Genomic DNA, 24615 nt, shown 5'->3' with positions numbered 1-24615 from the left:
ACTGCACAATCACCGTGGGCCTTGTTTCACAAAAGCATTGTTAGCCTAAGCAGATCGTGGAAACAATCATACGAATCACCTTAAAATTACGGGCTTTTTCCAGAAGGCATTGTAACCTAGATCTACGAGTAATTGTAAAGCGCTTAAGAGTAGTTGTAAGGACATAGACTTACTGTATGCAGACACCTGCAGGACAATCACAAAATTACACTGTATAAAATTGAATACAGTTAATGTTGAGATTCTTACACTTTATGCGGTAAAATACAATGTGACCATGATACTTCAATTTAAAATTTTGTTTATTTATATGCAAATAGAATATAATAATATAGGTCTATTTATCATATCAATTAGCCTATGTAGGTCTATTTTTATCATCTAATGTATAATAATATATAATTATCTAATTTAAAATAAAGGCATAAAATAGATAAATAAAAATAAATATGTAAAGTAATGCATGATAAAATAGTTTGTCATAAATCAATAAACTTTCGTATTCAATGTGGCTGCATGATTGTATTACAAATTAAATTCAGAGGGAATGGAGATGTTATATTTAAGGGAAAATTTTCTATCTGGGCTCGTCCTCGCACCGCCCTCCTCTTCTTCCTCTCTGACACCCAAGTGTGCTGCATTGATGTCACCAGTATCATTTTGGGAGCAGATATCCGCTTGATCAGTGAATGTATGTACATGTATCCTATGTACTGTAAGTGCTTCCATAGTCCTATTATGCACTTGCAATAGGCCTACTGCCCAGTCTTCACTGACCCTGCAGCTTGCACCTCGACTCTCAGATGAATTTTTGTAAACGAAACATTGCAAACACACATATGATGAACAAAGCAGTGATTGTGTAAAAAATAATAGATCGTATTGCTCAATAAAACTATATATTTAATTAATGAGTGACACTTCGATCACACTTCACACATGGACACTGTCTCCTAAGAAGCACTTAAAGTGTGTCGTTCCGTGTTCAGTGCAGTTTTGTGAAACGCTCGTAAAAAGGGAAAGAATGTTCATAACATTGCACATAGAGAACGCTCTTAACAGCTGAGATCCATCGTTATTGGGCAATGCAGCCCTGATCTTCATGAGACCATCCTTGAGAATATGGGTAGACCGGGACTAGCTTTCACAAAATGAATTTGTCTTAAAGGCTGTATCTCAGCAACAATAAGATTTGGAGTCAAAAGTCAAATTGCACAAATGTGTGTTTTCTCTAGCAGGTTTTTTTCTTTCTTCATGTTGGCTTCAAACACCTACTTCAAAACCCTCTTAAATTCTATTTATTTATTTATTTATTTATTGGGATTTCTACCCTCCAAAGTCAATTTTCACCATTGTCATATTAACTAATAGCCCTTGGGTAATCTAGTGATAATACAATTACGTACTTTAAGGCAAGGTCCAACTATATAATGAAGGCAGATTTTTACCAAGAGGTTTAAATGTGTTCTTAGGAGAAAGATATATTTTTCATGAAAGTCAGGTTGGGGAATGTTTTTTATATGTTCTAAATGTCAGAAATATATACTGATCAATTATAATGTTTTTATTTTTGTATTTATTTTTTACTTATGTACATTACATTTTCCATTTGTTTTTTAAGTTTCATGAATTATTTTGTGCCTAATAATAATTTATATTTAAAATGTAGCTGAAAAGCCTATAATAGGCTGTTTAGTGCAGATGTAGATTTAAAGAGAGGCTGTACAATTGTGGTGAGAAGAACTGCATCTCAGAATGCTATTCTAAGATGCGGGTTGGCCCTTCTTTGGCGGCACGAGGGGACCTACACAATATTAGGCAGGTGGTTTTAATGTTGTGGCTGATCGGTATATAATAAAAGTACACTGTAGAGCCGAGGAGGGCGGGGCCGGGCTGGAATGAGACACACCCGGTCCCCAATCAGCCTGATGGGGGCGCGTGAGGGATAAAGGCGGCCGGGGACGACAGTTCGAGAGAGAGAGAATTGCAGACAGCTGTACTGCGTGTTTTTAGTTGTGTGTTTTGGTTGTGTTTTTGGTTAATAAATTGTTATTTAAGTTGTCAAGCCGGTTCTCGCCTCCTCCTTTCCACTGAACCCCCTTACACACACTTATTTATTTGTAGAGTATTGATTTTTATTTGCAATTATTTACATTTATTTCTGGTATAATTCTTTCAGTTCCAGCTTCCAATTTAAAATTATATTCATGCAGTGTTTTATTTATATGCGGTTATTTTATATTCCATACACAAAATAACACGGTGGAAATTAAACCAACAGGGGAATCATGCCAGGCTCAATTGTACACCTTTGTGTTTGCTGTTCATTTCAATTGTTATCATATTGTTTGGCGTACAGTTCAAAAAATGACAATTATACAAATCTAGCCCAAACAACAATGATTGCATTGTTTATTCATAATGATTACTTGAGTAAATAAAGCATCAACTTTCTATCAGGGAAGGGCTGTGTAGCATTATCTAGATATGATTGCTTCTGGTTTACCTGTCAAAAAACGGATGAGAGTGAGATGAAACTGGGCAGTTTGTATCAGAAGCAGAGTGCCTGTCGGTTAAAGTGGCAATGGCAGATACTGTAACCTGTAAGTAGCGTTGTCAACTTTTGATCACTGACTTTCAGTTAAATGTTCCTTGAGGGGGTCTCATGATAGCAGCTCCTGCCTCTTTCTCCTTCTCTCTCTCTCTCTCTCTCTCTCTCTCTCTCTCTCTCTCTCTCTCTCTCTCTTTCTTGCTTATCACATTACATCCACAAATCAATGCAGCACTGTAACACACCACAGGCCATCTATAAAATGCCACCACAGATTTTAAGTATAGAGACAGTGGCAAAACACCACTTTGTTTCTCCTTGGCTGAATTGTGTCCTCAACCACTAAATCATATTGATTAAAGCTTGTCACGGATTTGAAATGAGGTCATTTGGGGTCACTTGCAGCAGAAATGGCAGTTTATTGGATTACAGGCTTAATTTGATTTTGAGCAACGAGTGTGCATTATAATGGCGGCCTCCCTGGAGAGCACTCCTCTTTACCTGACTCTTGAACCTTCCGACCACTTTAACCACAGGGAGAAAAACATACACTTATAAACACCCTTCACACTATAAAACTGACATTTGAAAATACTACATTCACAAGAAATTTGCATTCATCTGAAATGTAAAGCCGGTCGCACACTGGATGAGAAGCATCACGTCAGGGGTAGGACAAGGCACAGGTTTCACACACAGAACACACACATTTAGTTGCCATATAAATACAAAAGTTACAAAGGTTTTTGTAGGATGAACAAAGTGACGTTTATGAGTTTGCAGGTTAGTGTATGAAAGTGGTGTAGCTGCGCAAACTGAACAATTAGAAATTGCCATTTTTTTAAATTGTTAAACTATTCATAAGAGAAAGTTTGAAGAATACTAAAGAGGTGCAGGCATAACTCAGAGTGGTGGCAGTGGTGTGCATATGTTCATAGAAAACAATTGTTTCGTATTTTAAAATGTGCGTACTTTTATCAGTTGTAAAATACAGTACTTTATATGAGTTTATTCTGTATGCATTAAGTGCTTTATTCTGTACAACTTCATGTAAGCCATTTGTAGGTAAAATTCCTCAAACAGTGTCAACTCTGTGACTGTGGCACTTTCAACATTGTTTGGGCAAATAAAGCAGCCTTAGCTCAACTAATGGTCTGTATGGTCTGTTTTACAACCAATGGCATACAGGCAACCTGTTTGAAAACAATCTTACTAATAGGGCTGCACAATTAATCGAAAAAAATAATCGAGATTACAATTACAGCTGCCACAATTAACTAATCGTGAAAAATGTCAATTATAGCAATTTATGTAGTTCTACTCATGTTGTATAAATTTTATAAATGTAATATTCTATTAAATGTGTGTTTTTGCAGTGGTTAAGCCTTGTAACCGATTGCAGATATATCCGTTGCTCACTTGATTTATAAAAAAATTTAATAACAGCTTTTAGTTTTTAGTGCTTCTAAGAGGGCCAATGTGAATCTAACTGTTTACGATTTGTTTACTGTTAAAACAATTATTAATTCAGAAACAGTTCTCTGCTTGTTTTGGATGTGCAGCCTACATAAAAATATGGCATGCATTTGAGCCACCCAAAAGTTCGTATTTTAATGTAAATTGTATTCATTTAAATTAATCGCGATTACAATATCAAAGGAAATAATCGACAATTATGATTTATGTCATAATCATGCAGCCCTACTTACTAGTTTGTTGAATTAGTTTATTGAGTTTACAAACTATGAAATACTGAATAATGAATATATTCTCAAAATGTTGGCACTTCCTATCACTTCCCACACAAAATCAATTCCCCTCTTAAAGGATTAGTTCACCCAAAACATTTTTCTCATTATTTACTCACCCTCATTGCCATCCCAGATGTGTATGACTTTGTTACTTCTGCAGAACACAAATGAAAATTTTTAAAAGAATTTGTCAGCTCTGTAGGTCCTCACAATGCAAGTGAATGGGGGCCAACATTTCGAAGCTCCAAATTGCACATAAAGACCACATTAAATTAATCCTTAACACCCTGTCTACACTGGGCGGGTCCGTTGACATGACGTGCCGCACCACGCCGCAACGGCTTGAGGCTGTCTACACTGGATGCGTTAACATGAACATTCTAAACTGTTTCATTTGTGTAGTAGCGGAATGTGACACCTGTTTATTGTCGGCGCGACAGATGCGCCGCAATGGATGCTTCCAGTGTAGACAGCATCATTGATTATAATGGGGTTCTATTAATTTTTGACATGACACACTGCTCGCATCTGGTGTAGACAGGGTATAAGACTTGCAGTGGTTAAATCTATATTTCAGAAGTATTATGATAAGTGTGGGTGAGAAACAGTTCAGTGTTTAAGTCCTTTTTTTTACTATCACTCTCCACTTTCACTTTTACATTATTATTCTTTTGTTTTTGGTTATTCACATTCTTCATGCATATCGCCACCTACTGGGCAGGGAGGAGAATTTATTGTAAAAACTTACCTAAATATTGATCTGTTTCTCACCCACACCTATTGTGTCGCTTCTGAAGTTATGGATTTAACCACTGAAGTCTTATGGATTACTTTTATGCTGACTTTATGTGCTTCTTGGAGCTTAAAAATGTTGGAACCCATTCACTTGCATTGTATGGACCTATAGAGCTGAGATATTCTTCTAAAAATCTTTGTTTGTTTTCTGCTGAAGAAAGAAAGTCATACACATCTGGGATGACGTGGGTGAGTAAATGATGAGAGAATTTTCATTTTTGGGTGAACTATCCCTTTAATTCAGAACAACCATTTCTGTTTGCCTACTGCACATGTAGCTACCTGGTGTAGATGTCTAATGGCACAGGTCTGAAAACAGGAGAAAAACAAAGAATAGGAGAAGAAGAAATCATTTGGAGAAGAGCAGCACAGCTTCAGTTTATTATTCCTGCCTAAAATCTCATTAAGTGTGACATTGAGGATTAGTTCAGAGGGACAGGGGTATAGAGAGAAGTCTCCCACAAATAGCTGTGAGGAGCATCACACTGGCTTTTGTTTGCCATCATTAATTCTGTGCTGAAGTGGCTAAGAGGAAGGCCCCGATTCACTGATCAGAGGAGGCCCCCTGAATATGACAGCAGGACAGGTGCCCTCTCTTCCTCTCGCTCTCTTTCACGCACTCCCTTTTTTTCTCTCTGTCTTGCCGCGTCTGTGTTCTTCTCTCTTGCCTTTCTCGGCTCTTAATTGGGGTGATTTGGCGGTGGGGCCATCTGCGATGCTGACAAAGGGAGGCTTGCTTTGATTTATGGCACCTCAGGCCACATTAGTCTCAAAATTTCCACAGTAAATATCAACGTTCAGCAGCGGAGTTGGCTCAATAAAATCTGCATTGCTCAGGAAGAGAACTGTGGGTTCTTCTTGGGAATAGTATTGAGATGATGTTAGAGTTTCTCTGTTACATTTTGGTGTGCCATTTTATAGGAACTATATTTTATACTTTTGTAGTATTATAAGTCCACTTGTAATGTTAATGGGTTCACCCAAAAATTCTGTTGTTACATACCCTAATGTCACACCAGACTTGTGTGACTTTCCTTCTTTCATGGAACACAAAGAAGAATTTTCAAAATCTTCACACGGTTTATTCGCCATAATGTATGTCAATAGTGACTCCGGCCTGTCAAGCTCGAAAAAGGACAAAAAATACTATTGATAAGACTCATACACATTCTTCCAAGTCTTCTGAAGCAGTGTGATCACTTAATGCAGTGAATGATAAAATGTTTAATTGTCATCCACTCCAAAATAAAGTCATGTTACGAAAGCACTTAAAATATGGAGGCAACATTGATAACATCAAACCTCATTGGTTTGTCTCGTGACTAAACATGCAACATGACAACATTTTTTGGGTTAGTAAAGGTTTCTTACCCCAAACACAGTCATAATTTAGTTTTATATTACTTAGTTTTTCACCCTTTCTCTGACCATTTTAAATAAAAAGGCAACATTTTTTGCAACGTACAGTAAATGAACTCTTTTTGGACTAGTTAATCTCAGTGCACCTGCATAATTCACAATGCTGTTCAGGGTGGGCCAAGTTGCTGAATACTAATGTGTATTTCACATGTTATGTTAATGTGCTTATGATGTTGACATCACAACCATGATGATTTTTGAAATGTCAGTTTCTGCAGTTTTTTTTTTTAACACTGAAATGCATACCTCATTTTACCCCCGTTAACTCCAATTTTATTTATTTATGTATTTACTTTTTTTAGTTATTCAGTTTTTAGTTTAGTTATCCTCCATCTCTTTAGTTTTCTTACCAAACCCTATCCGTAAACATTCTCATATATACATCGATCAGCCACAACACTAAAACCACCTGCCTAATATTGTGTAGGTCCCCCTCGTGCCGGCAAAACAGCGCCAACCCCCATCTCAGAATAGCATTCTGAGATGATATTTTTCTCACCACAATTGTACAGAGTGGTTATCTGTGTTACTGTAGGCTTTGTCAGTTTGAACCAGTCTGGCCATTCTCTGCTGACCTCTCTCATCAACAAGGCATTTCCGTCTACAGAACTGCCCCTCACTGGATGTTTTTTGTTTTTGTTTTTGGCACCATTGGGTGTAAATTCTAGAGACTGAGATCAGCAGTTACAGAAATACTCAAACCAGCCCATCTGGTACCAACAATCATCCATTCGATTATCTAATCAGCCAATCGTGTGGCAGCAGTGCAGTGCATAAAATAATGCAGATATGGGTCAGGAGCTTCAGTTAATGTTCACATCAACCATCAGAAGGGAGAAAAAATTTGATCTCAGTGATTTGGAGCGTGGCATGATTTTTGGTGCCAGATGGGCTGGTTTGAGAATTTCTGTAACTACTGATATCCTGGGATTTTCCCACACAACAGTCTCTAGAATTTACAAAAAACATCCAGTGAGGGGCAGTTCTGTGGACGGAAATGCCTTGTTGATGAGAGAGGTCAACAGAGAATGGCCAGACTGACAAAGTCTACGGTAACTCAGATTACCGCTCTGTACAATTGTGGTGAGAAGAATATCATCTCAGAATGCTATTTTGAGATGCGGGTTGGTGCTGCTTTGGTGGCAAGAGGGGGACCTACACAATATTAGGCAGGTGGTTTTAATGTTGTGGCTGATCGGTGTGTATATATATACACCGGTGGCCAAAAACTTGGAATAATGTACAGATTTTGCTGTTTCGGAAGGAAATTGGTACTTTAATACACCAAAGTGGCATTCAACTGTTTACAAAGTATAGTCAGGACATTACTGATGTAAAAAAACAGCACCATCACTATTTGAAAAAAAAAAAATTTTTATCAAATGTAGACAGGCCCCATTTCCAGCAGCCATCACTCCAACACCTTATCCTTGAGTAATCATGCTAAATTGCTAATTTGGTACTAGAAAATCACTTGCCATTATATCAAACACAGTTGAAAGCTATTTGGTTCATTAAATGAAGCTTAAAATTGTCTTTGTGTTTTTGAGTTGCCACAGTATGCAATAGACTGGCATGTCTTAAGGTCAATATTAGGTCAAAAATGGCAAAAAAGAAACAGCTTTCTCTAGAAACCCATCAGTCAATCATTGTTTTGAGGAATGAAGGCTACACAATGCTTGAAATTGCCAAAAAACTGAAGATTTCATACAAAGGTGTACACTACAGTCTTCAAAGATAAAGGAAAACTGGCTCTAACAAGGACAGAAAGAGATGTGGAAGGCCAGATGGGAAGAATTGTCCCTTTTGAAACAGAAAAACAAAAGAAAATGTTAGAGTGGGCAAAGAAACACAGACATTGGACAACAGATAATTGGAAAAGAGTGCTATGGATCTTAACCCCATGTAGCTTTTGTGGGATCAGCTAGACTGTAAGGTGCGTGAGAAGTGCCCGATAAGACAAGTCTATGGCAAGTGCTACAGGAAGTGTGGGGTGAAATGTCACCTGAGTATCTGGACAAACTGACAGCTAGAATGCCAAGGATCTGCAAAGCTGTCATTGCTGCACATGGAGGGTTTATTGATAAGAACTCTTTGAAGTAGTTTAATTATTTTCAAATTGTAATAGTAATTTTTCACGTTATTAATGTCCTGACTATACATTGTGATCAGTTGAATGCCACTTTGGTGAATAAAAGTAACAATTTCTTTACATGAGAGCAAAATCTGTGCATTATTCCAAACTTTTGGCCGCCAGTATGTGTGTGTGTGTGTGTGTGTGTGTGTGTGTATATATATATATATATATACACACAGTACATACTATATACTGTATACTGTAAACACTTTATATATTTCTAATTGCTTCATTACTGGTTCATTACTTTTTTATTACTTCAGAGATATATATACTGTAATGGTGACAAAATCTACAGTATTTTCACTTTCATAAAGCATATTTTTAGGATTATTATTTCATATCCATGTAAGTTTACTATCACAGGATATCTGTTTATTTGTTTATAACAGGACAAATGAGTACACATGACTTCTAAACAATGTGGACTTTCTGCAAAACGAATGCTGAATTATCAGTATCCCATATGCGTGTACACATATTATACATGCTATCTGATGAAGCAACATGAAAGTAAACTATAGCAAGTACTAAACATGAACAGTATGATATGACTTTTGCCATTTGGTTGTACTACTGAAATTCTGCAAGTTGTATGTCTGTTTATGCCTACATGTATTTATTTAAGGGTTAATAATAAATGGTCTGGCTGGAGTGGGGAGGGAGTTTTGCATTGTTAAAGATGTAGTGTGTAGTTTTATCAACTGTAAAATACTTTCTCCTATACAACTTTATACTGTATGCAGAGACAAATTCAAGTAAGCCATTTGTAGGTTGAATTCCTCAAACAGTGTAAAATCTGTGACTCTGTGGCACTTTCAGCATTACGTTGTTTGGGGAAAAAAACAGCATTGGCTCAACCAATGGTATGAGATTGGGGCAGCACTATTTGTTTTTACGACCAATGGCAGACAGGCAACCTGTTTGAAAACAGTTGTTATTTTTGTAATTCTGTTTGGTTATGTTAGTGGCACAGAAATTACACACTTATTTTTTTAATACTTGAGTATGTCTAAATAGAACCCATTAATCAGTTGATAGTTTTTAAAATTGATTTATACAATGTAAAAAAAAAAAAAAATCTTAGTCTTTTCTTACTATGACTGGAACAGACACAGATGCTACAAGAGTCCAAAATAAATAAAATCCCACATGCAGTTTATTGTTTAACCAAAATTCCAATAATAGCCAGAAAGGGGGGGGGGGGGGGGAATCCATAATAAAAAAGATTTTGGTGCATAATGCAGACTTTAACCATAAACAAACCCAAAACACACAAGGGACTCTTATTTTGATATGACGGAGGCTTTGCTCCATTGCAATTATAATTGAAAAATATGCTTTATGGATTTATATGGATGAATATTGTCAATGATGAAAGATTTAGATACAGCAAATCCCAACGCGGTTGTTTTTATTTCACCTCTAGAGGCCACTCTTATACTGTAGAATCAGCCAGAATTGGCCACAAAGGAAAACATAGTAATAAAATATATATCGGCAACTATCGGCATAGATTTTTTGCTGATAACGATAGGAAATAAAAAATAAAAAATCGGCACACAATCGGTAAAAACCAATACATCGGCCTACCTCTACTAAATAGTACACTATAATCCTGTTTTCCATAATATGCTTTCTTTAAAATAAAAAATAACATCTAAAACCAGTCTGAGCTGATTTAAGCTTATTTCCCAGCCTCACCAAGCTAGTTTAGCTTGTTTTTTGTTTTGTTTTTTAAACCAGCCAACTGACCAACCTGACCAGGCTGGAAGACAAGCTAAGACCAGCCAGCAATCTTAGGCTGGTTGTAGCTGTATCTTTTTTTTATTTTTTTATTTTTTATTTTTTTCAACATGGATTTCAATTTTCAAAAAGCTTTGTTAGAGCTTGTATGTCATCATGTGAAACTGTAATTATTATGCATGCTGTTAAATGTGTTAGAAAGGAGCATGCTGAAACACTGTTTTAACATTTTCATTTGGGTGTTTCACAATTAGATAATGCTGAAAACGCTACAAGAATTCTCATCTCACTGTCTCTGAAGTATTGGACAATTACTGTATGGTCCACTGTTACATTTCTGTTACAATACAGACTTGACAGTGCGTCAGGGGAGTCCACAGTCATTGCTACAAACACACACATGCTAATATACACTACGAGCATGACAGCCTGCTTTAATGGTGCATCTAACAGCCTTATGACACCATTAGGCGGTTCTAGTGCATGGTCACAGCCTGATATTCCAGTGCTGCTTAGCAGCTGTCCAAGTCTTCCAGCAGGCCTCTCGTGTCTCCGCCCTAGCAGCCTATCCTAAAGCATGGTGCTTAATTATGTTGCTAATGGGCCTGTGCAATACCTTGCACTCCTACAACCCAAATGCACACAGCAGGCATTGGGGAAGGAGGGTTGCTAGAGCCTATGAGTGCTTTGTTAGCGGAAGTGGATTTAGTTGAAATCCATCTTAATTTTTGCCTTTCCTTGTAATTTATCACGAGCCGGGGCACAGCATGGAGTACCTTGTTTAAGCATCTAGGTTTTGTATAGAAGTGAATTGCTGAGGAGTAAGCAGATATGCACATCTTATCTCCCAGCCTGTAAATGTTGTTTGGGAGGTAGAAAAAGTGAGGAACCGGAATGATCCACTGATCGTTTTATAGCATGTTGTTTTGCATGGTGTAGGTTTTGGCCTAGACTTTTTATTGATAAGGGCTGTTTTTTTTTGTTTTGTTTTGTTTGTTTTTTTTTTGGAACGTTTATCTCTGACGAATGTTATGATCCTTTATTAGCTTTTCTGCAATTCCCTTCTCACTTTGTGTGCAGTGTATTTTTGTAGTATAAAAGGAAGTGGTAAAATGTGTGCTCGGGGTCACAGTTGACAGGGTTCTGTTCCCTCATTCTCTTACATTAAGATTATCAGCTGGCCTTTAGTCCTAACACCTGCTATTTTGTATATCAGCTCTATAAAAAATACCACATTTAAAAAGTTACCTTACACAGCAAGGCAACTTACTCTCCCAGTAGGTGCAGTAGCTGTGTTAACCACCATACAAACCATGCAATTGCGTGGGGCCCCGGACGTAGGGGAATGTGCAGAGGGTGCGTGTGCGGTGATGGTAAAATGTTCAATAGGTATATATTTTTATTTGGCCACTATGTTGCCTAAACAGCATGTCATTAGACTAATTTCACGATCTTTCAGGGCTGCACAATTAATTAAAATAGCATCAAAATAGCAATATGTTATTACTAAATCACAAAAAGCTGCGACTGCACCCCAGAGTAAATGGGTGACGCATTGTTCTGTGTTCACGTTCAGTCTCGTAGTGGTTCACATGCATTGGGAAGGTAAAGATCTGCAGGTTCAACCGTATGCTCAATTCCAAACATTTGAAGCCATTTAAAGTTATGTCATTTCTGAGCAAATAAACAATTGTCGATGTGTGTGTGTGTATATACAGGTATATATATATATATATATATATATAAAATCGTCAACAGGCTGAAAAATATCGAGACATACATTTTGGAACCATATTGCTCCATTCTCTTTGGAAGGTGAAAGGGGGGCCCCGGTTGGAAAGTTGCTTGGGGCCTCAGAAATTGTAACCCCGCATCTGTATAGATATAAGTCTGGTGTAACAATAAGGGATTTTTGTTTGTACTAACTATACTGTCCATATTATACTTGGAAGGCATTTCAAAATATACAAAGAGTAACACAAGTGTAACGTTCCAGAAGACAAGACTCGAAGACATGAAGTGAAGGAAGTCCAATTGATTTAATCCAAAATCATAAAATGTAATGAAATAACAAATACATGAAATAAACAAAAGACTTGATAAACAGAACCTGACTTGACAAAAACCGTGACTATGATAAAACAAATAAAAATAAAAATAAATATTAAAAAAACAATATTACGCAACGAATACACGGCAAAAGAAAAGGAGAACAAGAGGGCATATGTGCCCTTCAAGTGGAGTCATAAATATCGTAATTACAAGTTCCAAGCACATGAATGATCAAACGAAGTCGTATTAACAAGTGGGTAAGTTGGAACTCTAGATGATACCTGAGTTTCCGAGTTGGGATTTCGGAAGGGGAGTGTCAGCATGAAAGAAGATGGGAAGCAATGATTTTGCTAAATTATTTCAACTTCTGTACTTTATTTCAATAATATTAATTTGTTGTATATGACAGACAACTTATGACTCACCCTTCATGGTTTGTTTTTAAAGGGGTCATGAAATGCTATTTTTTCTAATTTTATTATCTTCCCCTGAGGTCCACTGATAATGTCAGTAAAGTTTTTTGCAACAATACTGTCATAGTTTAGTAATAAATTATCATTTTCCACCTTGTCTCTGGCTCTCTGTCTAAAACTAGTGATGTCCAGTTCGTGAACTAATCGTTCTCTTGAAGCGGTTCTTTTTAGTGAACGAGTTGAACCAGTTCACCAAATCGGACTGAACTGTTTGAAACAGTTCGCATCTCAACACTGATCCGCAAGTTACTCTGTCTTAACCTGTTTCTCGGATGTGCTTGACACTCTAACTCGAAATGAGCCGATAACTGGGAGTAATATGATCCTAGAACTGGTGATACCTATTTTTCCTAACTCTTCTTTGCAATAAACCACTCTAACTAGTTCACAAATTGGACTGAACGCTCCGGTTGCAACAGTTCAATGAGTCGCTCATAACAGTTCTCGAGACAACAGTACACTGAACTGAGAATCACCTCTTTTGGAGGTGTCCGGCATACTGAGAACTGATGAGCTGCTGATATTGAGCATGAGCATGCGTGTAATTAAGGGGAGGAATGTACAGTATGTTTCCTTCGGACATAATACTGAGAACTGCTGATCGGTGAGCTGCTGATGAGCATGCTTGAACCGAGGACTTGAATGAGGGGGTGAAAAGTTTCAGTTGAGAGATGTAAATGAATTTTACTATTGAATGGTGTGCATGCAGAATGTATTTGAAGTTATGACCTGGATCAAGGTTTCTGTAAAAAGGGTGAGTTGATTAAGACTAGTTTAACCACTTTACAAGCTTTAGACACCTAGAACATCCGCATTTGTATATCAGTGTCAGTATTGAGTGCTTTAGTTGCAAAACTTTAATGTAGGATATAAGATCACTGAATTAAACACTGATGACAATAAACACCCTTATTATTATAACAATTAAATAAAATGTAATAATCAGCAATATGCGCTTACATATGGCTTTATTGAATGTGTTTGAGTGTGTAATCTACGACGCCAAGGTATTAGCATTATGTACAGTGACATCATTACGTGATGACATAAAAGAACTGGTGAATCGGTTTTTTTAACCGGTTCATTGAAACGAAACATCCGAAACGTGCACACATACAGTAGGTGCACTGAGGCGCAGATCGACAGAAACGCATCCAAACGGTCAAAAATGTCCAGCTAGTGCTTGTTTACATACACCAATAATTAAAAATAGCGTAGATGGGAGCAAGAACAGCAAGACACAGATCAGCTGAACGAAGCTGAACGGAGTCTCCTTTTCTGAGTTGTAACTGACACTGCGTCTTTTAAAAGCAGCACAATAAACATTACAACAGTCAAAGACGCCTGTGTAATGCATTTTATATGCTCAAAAAAACGTATAAATAGTCCAGATGAGTCCCCTTTGGTGCTCAGCTTTCAAAATGAGATGTTTCAATATAGTGGGAACAATAAATGCTCTTTTTAGACTGGGAAGGATGTTTTGAGTTCTGAAATTTGCAGTATGTTTTTTATAATACAGTTATCTCTTATATGTGTAAATATCAAGGAATTATTATTTTTTTTTCCCAATTCATGACCCCTTTACGGAAATTAATTAATAAATGTTTAGATACCATGCATTATAAATAAACAATACTGTATGTTGTGTAAGTGATGCAGGTTTATTTACTTATGTTATTCACTGTACAGCAGGAAAAAAATAGCTTTTGCTGTCGTTCATTGAAGAAGCAAGGCATAACAAGAAGCATAACAAGAATCAAGACATAACATGGGACCAGGAACTTCAAAACGAAAGACATTACAAAATAAAATACATCAATCAAAACATGGAAAAAGAACAAAAATCCAAACACATGTGACAATAAGATATGATTGGAGACTAGTCATCCAAAATGGGTTTTTCAACAGCCAGTGCTGATATTAATATCTAAAGAGCAGGGTTGATATAATGCTGAAATGTTCTGTATATTGTATAAACTAATATATACAGTATATGATATTACACAAGTCATTCATAGCAAATGAAATACATACAAATTCGTAGAAATTAACTTAAATTATCACTTTAATCTCTTAAATTATTGAAAACAAAATGTTTGTTATGGTAGATTTTGGAATGAAACAAAGGTTTATTCATTTCAATATTCAGCCAAGATTCTCACAATAGGCCAATCAGTAAAAATATCTAAGGTACTGACTATGGCCTGGCAGATATGTCAGTCTATCACATTGGATTTCTTTTATTTCTTTCATTCTTTCCTTCCTTCTTTCCTTCCTTCCATCCATCCTTCCATGCATAATTTGCCAAATATCTTTTACTTTTCTAAATTCTAAACAGTCCTCGGGTAGAGATTGTTGTGCCAGATTATAATTTAAAATTACACACTGCAAAATTGAGAATACAGAAATGTCGTGACAGTTCAATACCGCTGACCTTCCTTCCTTACCACTCTGAAAACATACTGTACAATTCTCAGAGATTTCTCATTTCAGAGGAAACCCCCTGAAGCCATAGCTATGATTTTAAAAAGCCTAGTCTAAATGTTTTTTTTTTTTTCTACAATGAGATGAATACCTCAAGGCCAGTTTTAAAGACCTGAACACCTGCTAAAATAGCTTGAAACAACTATGTTATAATGTGTTACTATGTAAACAGCCCTGGCAGGGTAATCAATGTGTCATTAAAATGCTAGCTAACATTGTAGTTGACTTATTGATGCATATTAATACCTTAATTAGTGCAAATGAACACTCAAATGGTAACACAAATGTGTGGCAATAACATAATTGCATTTTCAGAATTAGTCTGTGTAAGGATTCCATTTAATCAGCTATCATTAATTACCACCAAAGTCTAGCTCGGGTTTAATTCAAGCACCGTCTAATTTGTGCTGTTAGTAAGGACTGCATGGCAGTCATAGGTCATGTATTTCAAGGTTAAATTCCATCAGCGGCATTGAACTTCTCACAACATTTTTCATTCTCCATTTTGCGGTGTGTCATTTTCAGTGATAATTTGGCACACCAGTCAGTACAATGATTGCTAGAATTCAGAAAATTAAAGATTTAAAATTATTCAAAATTAACTTGTATGTCACTCACATGACTAATCTAAATCACAATATACTGCAAGTATTCAATGTGAAGACTAATGGATATGATGTTGCTGTTATATAAGTATTTTTACTATTTTTTTCATTTCTATTTTGAACATTCAATACATAATTATTATTTATTTATATTTTCAGTGGAACTCAACAGGAGATGTTAGACAGCATGTTAGTCACAGGCACCATTTACTTTCATTGTATCTCCTTTCCAGTTTTGGTGACCGAGGCCATCATTTTGCCTAACATTTCCCTTGTGTGTTCCATGGAAGAAGAAAGTCAAACAGGTTTGGAACAACATGAGGGTAAAATGGCACAGAACTTTCAATTTTGGGTGAACTATCTCTTTAAGAACGTGACCAATATGGTCTGATTCCAAGTCAGCCTTGATGTTTAAAAAGTAGACAGACTCATTAAGAATCACACCATGCACACACACACTCATGTACACATTCTGCTCTTGCTGACCTGATGCAGTGCAGTGCCTGGGGGAGCCCAGCTGTTTGCGCCTGGCTGGCCGGCTGTCAGCGGGTGAGGTGGGAAGGGCTTGGCTGTGACTCCCACCCGAATGTGTTTACCAGATGCACTGTTGCCTCAGGTGAGCACTGCAGCTGGCTCCATAAAGCTCCAGCAGCCGGTCTGGATCCAAGCCCATGACAGGCAAGACAGACTGGACAGACCAAGACGTACGTTCAGACATCCACTATGTTTGCAAGCTCTATGCCCAGGAGAACTGACTCCAGGCCAGTGTTTTGCTGCTGGTGCTGTCCATGAGTAATATTTTTAAGGTTGCCAAAGGTGGAAAGACTAGCCGTAGGCACAGAGTAAAGGTGCAGTCACACTAGACTTCATGCTCCATTTACTCCCATGTATATGCATGTAAGAGCAGAAATCCAAGGAAGTTTTGTCTTTTTCTTTATTTTTTCTTTTGTTTGTTTGTTTGTTTGTTTTGTCAGAGATCTCTTGGCTCAATATCAAGAAGAACTTAAACTTTAAAGCTGCATGTAGTGTTGTGGGAAAGTGGACTAGATTTTAAAATACAGTATTTTAACATTATGATTGTATTTTGAGTGCAGTTTGTTTTAAAAATAGAAGCCCTAGAGCAAGACACCTTATCCTGTTTCTGATATTTGTTATAGTATCCAAAGTAATTGTGCATGCTCAAAGCCTAGTCTAACATAATTTGATGATCATGGGATTTTAACTTCGGATATTTTTTTTTTTAAATGACAGAGCTGCAAATCAGTCAACCTTTTTGATTTATTAATGCTCATTAATACCCTAACTATCACAACATAACATTCAAAATCACAATGCTCTCACACTAGATGTGTACTTTTATGGTGTATTTAAATATCAGGGCTGTATTACAAAAACCTTCTATCTTAAGGCCACGACCACACTAATATACATTTTTGGTTGAAGACCAAGCTATTTTCACATGTTATTTTACCTGCACTGAAAAAAGGAACATTTGACAATGCTCTCTATTACTACATACTTTGGAAAACAATGACTTTAGGAAACCGAAAACAGAGATTTTAAGTAAAAAAAAAAAAAAAGAAAAAGAGAATTAGTGTGGACTTTGGACATAGCCTAAGTCTTATGCCAGAAACATGTTTTACTCAAATATACATACATGCAGAAACAAGTGCTTGGCCAATTGCCAATGCATTGCCAATGCCATTAAACTGAATGTGTTATAATTATTAGGTAAGTAGCTATAAATATATTGATTTTAAAATTCTCTTCAAACTGTTGCTCAGTCATGATAGTAGCTGACTTGAAAGAGAAAACTCACCATAGAAGGTGACTGTACACAATATTATTCATCATAGCTCCCCTTGTTGCAGTGTTGAGAATGCAACACATACTTGCATTGCGTTGGAATACAACAACACAGAAAATCGAGCTTGCTGCGTAGCTAGAAACGTCTGCGTTCCATACTTGTGTAGAGTATGTTTCAGCATTTAAGATGTTACATTTCTAGATGAGATCCTATTAGAATTTGCCATAATCACTGAAGAGATAAAATCGGATTCTAGAGTATGTTTGTGTAATACAGGCCCAGGAGGTCAACATTAACATTGGTTACCAGGTTTATTATCAAAAAAAGCTTTTCTGTGCAGTTGTCAGTGCTTAAATTCTTTAAAACTGCAACCCATTGGCTAATGAATACATAAACGTGAATGCAAGATTTTCCCTCAACATTTTGTTAAAACAAGATCAGATAACCACACTATTTAGATCCATTTATCAAAGCGAGTACCCTTCCATTCGGTCAAGCTGCAGTGAACTTTGCACAAATAGAACCAACCCGATCTCATGAAAAGTTGTACATAATTTATGAGTTGGCTATTTCGTATGGTCTCGCACGATGTTGTTCGCATAAACTCATACGACTTCATCACGTGAAAATTCCCGGATGTCTAATGCAGAAGCGCGAGTTCCACGCATGAGGCGTAAAGGACATACTTATTAATATTATGCCCTAACCCAAACCCCTTATCTAAATTTAACCAATCAGTAGAGTATGTAAACATAATAGGAAGCTGTTATGTGTGACAGAAATAAGTAATTGTCATCATTGGCTGTAGTGAAAGTCATAGGAATTCAAACGAGTGCAGTCGCACGATATCATACAAATTAGCCAAATTGAGAAAAGTTGTATGAATCCTGACGATTTCGTTGTGAGAGTGTGTTGCATAGATCCTTAAAACTTGCTCAGCCTTGGAATGTTTGTATTGCCCCCTCAGTAATTAGCCAGTCATAAATAATAACTCTGTCTTTAATCATGTTCCCAGAGCGCAAAACATATATTACTCTCTTTCAGTATGGGGCAAGGCCTGACCGGCCTCTTACTCCGTACATGAGGAAGAGTAATTGATCTGCCTTAGTTTCCTCTGAAACATATTTAAACTCTCTCCCCAAAGGCTCTTCATCAATATGGAGTGTGGGAGCTTGTCGTCAGGTAATGGTGTGCAGTATGTTCCACTTTAAGAATCTGCTCTGTGCTTGTCATTGGGACTTTGTATTTTTATTTTATTCTTTTATTATTATTATTATTAGGTCTGTAAGTTGATTTAAATAAATAATCGTGACTAATCTCAGCCTTTTTTGTATTTAACATATTAACACATTTAGTCCTTTTTAAAGAAGAAAACAAAATAGTCTATATAGACACCAGATAGAGAGGTTTCTGCAACAGTGCTCTGTACTCATTGCACAGAAATCATATATTTCTAAAATTTCACCAAAACAGTGAATGCAGATATTGCACTCAATGCAAATCCACAAATAAAACTAACAAAGTTACTCACCCAAGAACTCAAGGTTCTGACTAGTCTTTATAAATCTCATGAGGAAACTGTTATAACATCAAAACAGTATAATATTAGATAAATGTGTTAAAGGAATATTCCAGGTCCAATACAAGTTAAGCTCAGCCAACAGCATATGTGAAAATTTTGATTACCACAAAAATACATTTCGACACGCCCCTCCTTTTATTTAAAAAAAAATAATTAAAATCTAGGTTTCAGAGAGGCAATGTGGCCCATTTTTGGAGGGTTTAAAGGCAGAAATGTGAGCTTATAATTTTATAAAAGCACGTACACATAACGAGTGGCTGCTGGCAATGACGAAAATGATAACAATGAAACGAAGAACCCAAGTGCAATTTATTTACAAAAGTGAAATCCAATAAACGATAACTATAAACATGAATGAAACATAAACATGAACTTGACTTGACTTAAACTTGACATAAACTTGACTTAACATGAAAACGTTACCAAACACAATACCTGACAAATGATGGAAAACATGAGGGCTTATATACTTGAACATGGGAGAACATAAACCAATGAACAAACAGAACTCTAAACAAGATAATCTAACAATGAACCAATGAAAACAAGACACATGAACATGGAGGGAAAACAGTACATCACATGACCAGGAACACATGACAAGAAACAGAAACTAAACTTTTCAAAATAAAAAGACATGAAAAACATGAATCAACAAAATACACATGACACATCCCCCCACATGAACAAACATATAAAACATGAATCAACCCAAAGTTCTGTAGGGAGCTGGGGGTCTTGAAGCATGGCTTTGAATGGCATGGCGTGGGATGTGGCCTGGCGAGACAGGGTGTGGGGCATGAGACCAGGGCAGAGTCAATGGAAGGTGGGGCCCTGAGAGGCTCGAGGGGTGGAGCCGTGGAAGGCAGAACCGTGAGAGACCTGAAGGGCGACACCAGGGAACTTGGTACTCAGAGAGTAGCCGAAGACTCAAAGGGCCAGGGTGGAGCCGGAGGCAGGGAGGACCAAGGCGGAGCTGGAGGCTCGGAGGAGCAATGCGGAGCTGAGGGATCGGAAGACTGAGGCGGAGCCGGTGGGGCTGAGGACCAAGGCAGAGCCAGGTGACTGACAGACCAAGGAAGAGCCAGAGGGATGAGGGACCCTGGCAAAGCCGACAGGCTGAAGGACCGCAGTGGAGCCAAGGAAATGCAGAGCCGAGGTGATGTCGAGGGACCGACAGGCCAAGGCGGAGTCCAGGGCTCGGAGGGTCCAGGTGGGGTCGGAGGGTTGAAAGTTCCCCTTGCCTGATCAGGAGAACTAAGAGTGGGTACAAGGGCGGGAACCATCTCCAGGTCCAGCTGCTCAGATATGGCCATGACATGGCATGGAGCAGGCTCAGGCGTGGCCGTGACATGGCATGGAGCAAGTTTCAAGCTTTTAGAATCTATCATTTCTGAATATTTATTTTACAATTAAACCAGACTCCTGATGTAGTGTAAATTAGTAAGTTAAATTAATATTAAATTATCATTGCATTAAAGTATGGTAAAATAAACAATTAATAATTATACTCAGCCTTTATTCAGTTTTACTAACACATGATAGAAAAGTAGCAGAAAAACTTCAAGCAATCGCAGAATGCTCCCATCAGTATACGCTTCAGAAAATTGTGCATCATTCATTGAGTGCATGAGTGCATTACTACTTCTGGGCTTAAAAGATACAACTATGCAGAACTTTTTATCTTCACTCTTCCATGTTATACTTGTGGCCCCTGTACCAAAATAATTGCACACCCCTGCTCAATTGAATGTATAAGTCTAATACTGTAAATTGGCAAGCAACATTCCTTGAATCCCAGCAAACACACAAAAATCCCTGCATATTGTGAACACACAAAATGCTGCATCAAAACTTATAAACGTGTATGATTTTGCAAATCAGTATGTTACACATTTTTAATCAATTAAATCATGTTTAAATGCTACTAAAACAATGTAAATATATATATATATATATATATATATATATATATATATAATCTGCAGGCACAGCATTTTACTGTCATTTTCAGAGACATATCATGTGGGGAAAAAATGAAGCGCATAAAATATATATATATTTACATTGTTTTAGTAGCATTTAAACATGATTTAATTGATTAAAAATGTGTAATTACGATACATTTCCACTTTATACAGAGCACCCCCACTATTTTCAGAAGCACCCTCAGTGATTTTGATCTGAAATCAGGCCTGACTCACCCAACGCTGTGTAAAGCGGCCCCGCTTCACCCTTACGCTCCTACATGCTGTGAGGCAATTCTGTCCAAAGGGCCAGCCTGATTGGTAGCGAGACCTTATTTTCTATCTATCGATCTCAGGGGTAGCCCTTGAGATGCAAAAACCAACACAAGATGGATCTGCTGTCAGGTCTTACAGTAGAAATCAGGCAATCAATGACACGGAGCTCCGCCAGGCCCTGTGTGGACCTAATTCCACTCATCAACGCTAAATGGAAAGAACCCAGTGCTTCATCAATCATCAGTTCAAGGAGCACTGGCTGGTTAATAGTCTGCTCTTTACTCAAAGAATAGTCACTTCTATTATCAGGGAGAGCCGGTGGAGATTCCCTCCTCTAGCACAAAATGTTGAGGAGGTGCAGGGAGGAGACGCAAGACAATGGTGTTGTGAGTTTGATCGCTGTATTCTTTTTCTCATTCGCCACACTCTGTTCCATTTCCCAGATGGCTCCTGTCAGCTAACACCATTCTAAATTGAAGCTTGCAGCCTCGATCGATTATCTTTTTTTTCTCCCATCCTAATCCATTTGATCTGCCTGTTGAGTGGGGGACTACATGATTGTGTGGGGTTGAGGGGTCAATATCTCCCGAATCAAGGAGTAATATCCTCTTAATTAGTTCTCCTGTCATGCAGCACAGAATGAAATGCTCACTTGTTTTGCATTATGTGTATTTTGTAGCTCTTTAAGGTTAAGCCTGTTCAATAACATCCTCTCCATCTTGCTCATAGGTTTCAAGTGTCCACGGTTCAATCCCGGGGAAATCGGAAGTGCTCAAATCAGGGAGCCCCAAGTCGACACTAAAGCACATATGGACAGAAAGCAGTAAGGACTTGTCCATCAGTCGACTTCTATCACAGACTCTGCATGGTAAGGAGAACGCAACAGCGCTGGATCTGCACTATGATACTCCAGAGCCTTACTCAGAGCAGGACCTGTGGGACTGGCTGAGGAATACTACGGACCTGCAGGACTCCAGGCCGAGAGCCAAACGGCGGCCGATGGTCAAGACCGGCAAGTTCAAGAAAATGTTTGGCTGGGGAGATTTCCACTCCAATATCAAAACGGTCAAGCTCAATCTCCTGATCACTGGAAAGATTGTCGATCACGGCAACGGCACCTTCAGCGTCTACTTCCGGCATAACTCAACGGGCCAGGGCAATGTGTCGGTCAGCCTGGTGCCACCCACAAAAATTGTAGAGTTTGACTTGACAGCCCAGCAGTCGGTCATTGACGCCAAGGATTCCAAGTCATTCAACTGCCGCATCGAATACGAGAAGGTGGAGAGGGGCTCCAAGAACACGCTCTGCAACTTCGATCCATCCAAGACATGTTACCAGGAGCAGACGCAGAGCCACGTGTCCTGGCTCTGCTCAAAGCCCTTCAAAGTCATTTGCATTTACATATCCTTCTACAGCACCGACTACAAGCTAGTGCAGAAAGTCTGCCCAGATTATAACTACCACAGCGATACTCCCTATTTCCCATCTGGCTGATGGTTGCATCTTATGATGTGAAGGACAAGAGGCAAAGGATGGATCTCTCTCTCCCCATCCACAACAAATACATGTTCCCTGTAATGTCCTTACCATGCTTACATGGCCTGGATCAAATCAAACGAACTTGAAAAGAAAAGAATTTGGCTATTTGCACAAGTACAACACAAAACTTTCAACTGAGGGCATGATGTACTGCTTTTCTTGTTATAATTTAAGTTATGGCGGTCATTGTTATTATTAATTAAATTTAATTTATTGTTTATATCTGTTAATGTTTTTAGGCTATAGTTTAATCACTGGAGTGTTGCTTAAATGGCCATGTGAACAATTGTGGGTTGTAGCTGATTTTGACATTTTGTCCTGTAATGTTCAGTTTTATTTTAGAAATGTCTCAGTGCAAGTGTTTGATTTCTCAGAATACATGTTTATTATTAGTAGTATTATTATTATTTTGTATTAATAATGATGTGTTTCTTAGAATTGCCAAGAGGCCACGCAAGTGTAGATATTATTTTTTTTTTATTTTTACATTTAGTCAGTAGTTCACCTCAGAAGCAATGATGCAGGAGAGTTATTTGCAATCAGAATTTCAATGTTCCCTCCACCTACAAACTTTTGAAGAGCCCAGGAGTCCCCATGCTTTCCTGAGTAATTCATCCCAGACAAAGGCACCTGTCTGAGACCTGAGGGAGACCCAAAGATGAGGGGGTGAGAGTGACTTTGTTCTGCTGGTTATAAGCAGGCCTTAACTACAGGCATGTTTTCTACCTATGAAAAAGAAGCTGTACTGTAGTCATTCTGGATTGTTCAGCCCAAAACTGTCTCCTGTAGTATAATAAGATCCAGAAATGGCTTGAGGGCTTGCTCAATGTCACTTATAAAACACTGTAATGTAATGAATTCTATATCCTAGAGCCTAATTTGTATGAATGGTTTGTATTGTACATAGTTGATCCTGATGGAGCTGCTTCTGTATATGCCTTCATTCAATGTCTGTTAAAATTCAAACCCTGCAATCTCTCTCTATATCTCTCTAAAAACCCCATCCACATATAATGCTTGCTCTTGGTTCCTTGGACAAAGAATCTGATGTTGCTGATGTAGATGTGAACTCATGAAATCCATGCTCTTGTACAGAGGGGCTGTAAAACTGACAAAAATATATATTAGAAGTACTTATCATCTGTATGATCATGTTTACTTTCAGGGGAACAAAGGGGATGGAGATGTACAAATGAATAAAATACTGAAAGTTTTATCAGGTGATAATTGTTATTGTGAATTATTTTATTACCATAAAAATCCTTTTTTTTTTTTCACTTGTAATGTTAATAATAATATATAGTAATGCACATCACTCAGTTCCCTATTACATAATTTGCTTACAATGTCTGTCTGTCTGTCTGTCTGTCTGTCTATCATTTATTGATATGCAGTTAAAGGGGTCATATCGTGATGAAATCACATCAATGT

At 37.7% G+C, this 24615-nt stretch overlaps 1 protein-coding gene across 1 annotated transcript in view; it reads left to right on the top strand.

Moving 5' to 3' along the window:
- Nucleotides 1-24399, top strand: part of LOC127420821 (neurexophilin-1-like) — a 52992-nt gene extending 28593 nt beyond the window's left edge. Inside the window, exon 2 of the mRNA XM_051663373.1 lies at nucleotides 22375-24399. Within this exon, the coding sequence (XP_051519333.1) occupies nucleotides 22375-23139 (765 nt within the window). The 3' untranslated portion in view covers nucleotides 23140-24399. The remainder of the gene's footprint in view (nucleotides 1-22374) is intronic.
- The last annotated feature ends 216 nt before the right edge of the window (nucleotides 24400-24615 follow it).

Source organism: Myxocyprinus asiaticus, chromosome 30 (assembly GCF_019703515.2).
Source record: "Myxocyprinus asiaticus isolate MX2 ecotype Aquarium Trade chromosome 30, UBuf_Myxa_2, whole genome shotgun sequence".
In the NCBI taxonomy this organism is placed as follows: Eukaryota; Metazoa; Chordata; class Actinopteri; order Cypriniformes; family Catostomidae; genus Myxocyprinus; species Myxocyprinus asiaticus.
Note: the sequence above shows the minus strand (reverse complement) of the source record. Positions and strands in the feature narration are given on the sequence as shown.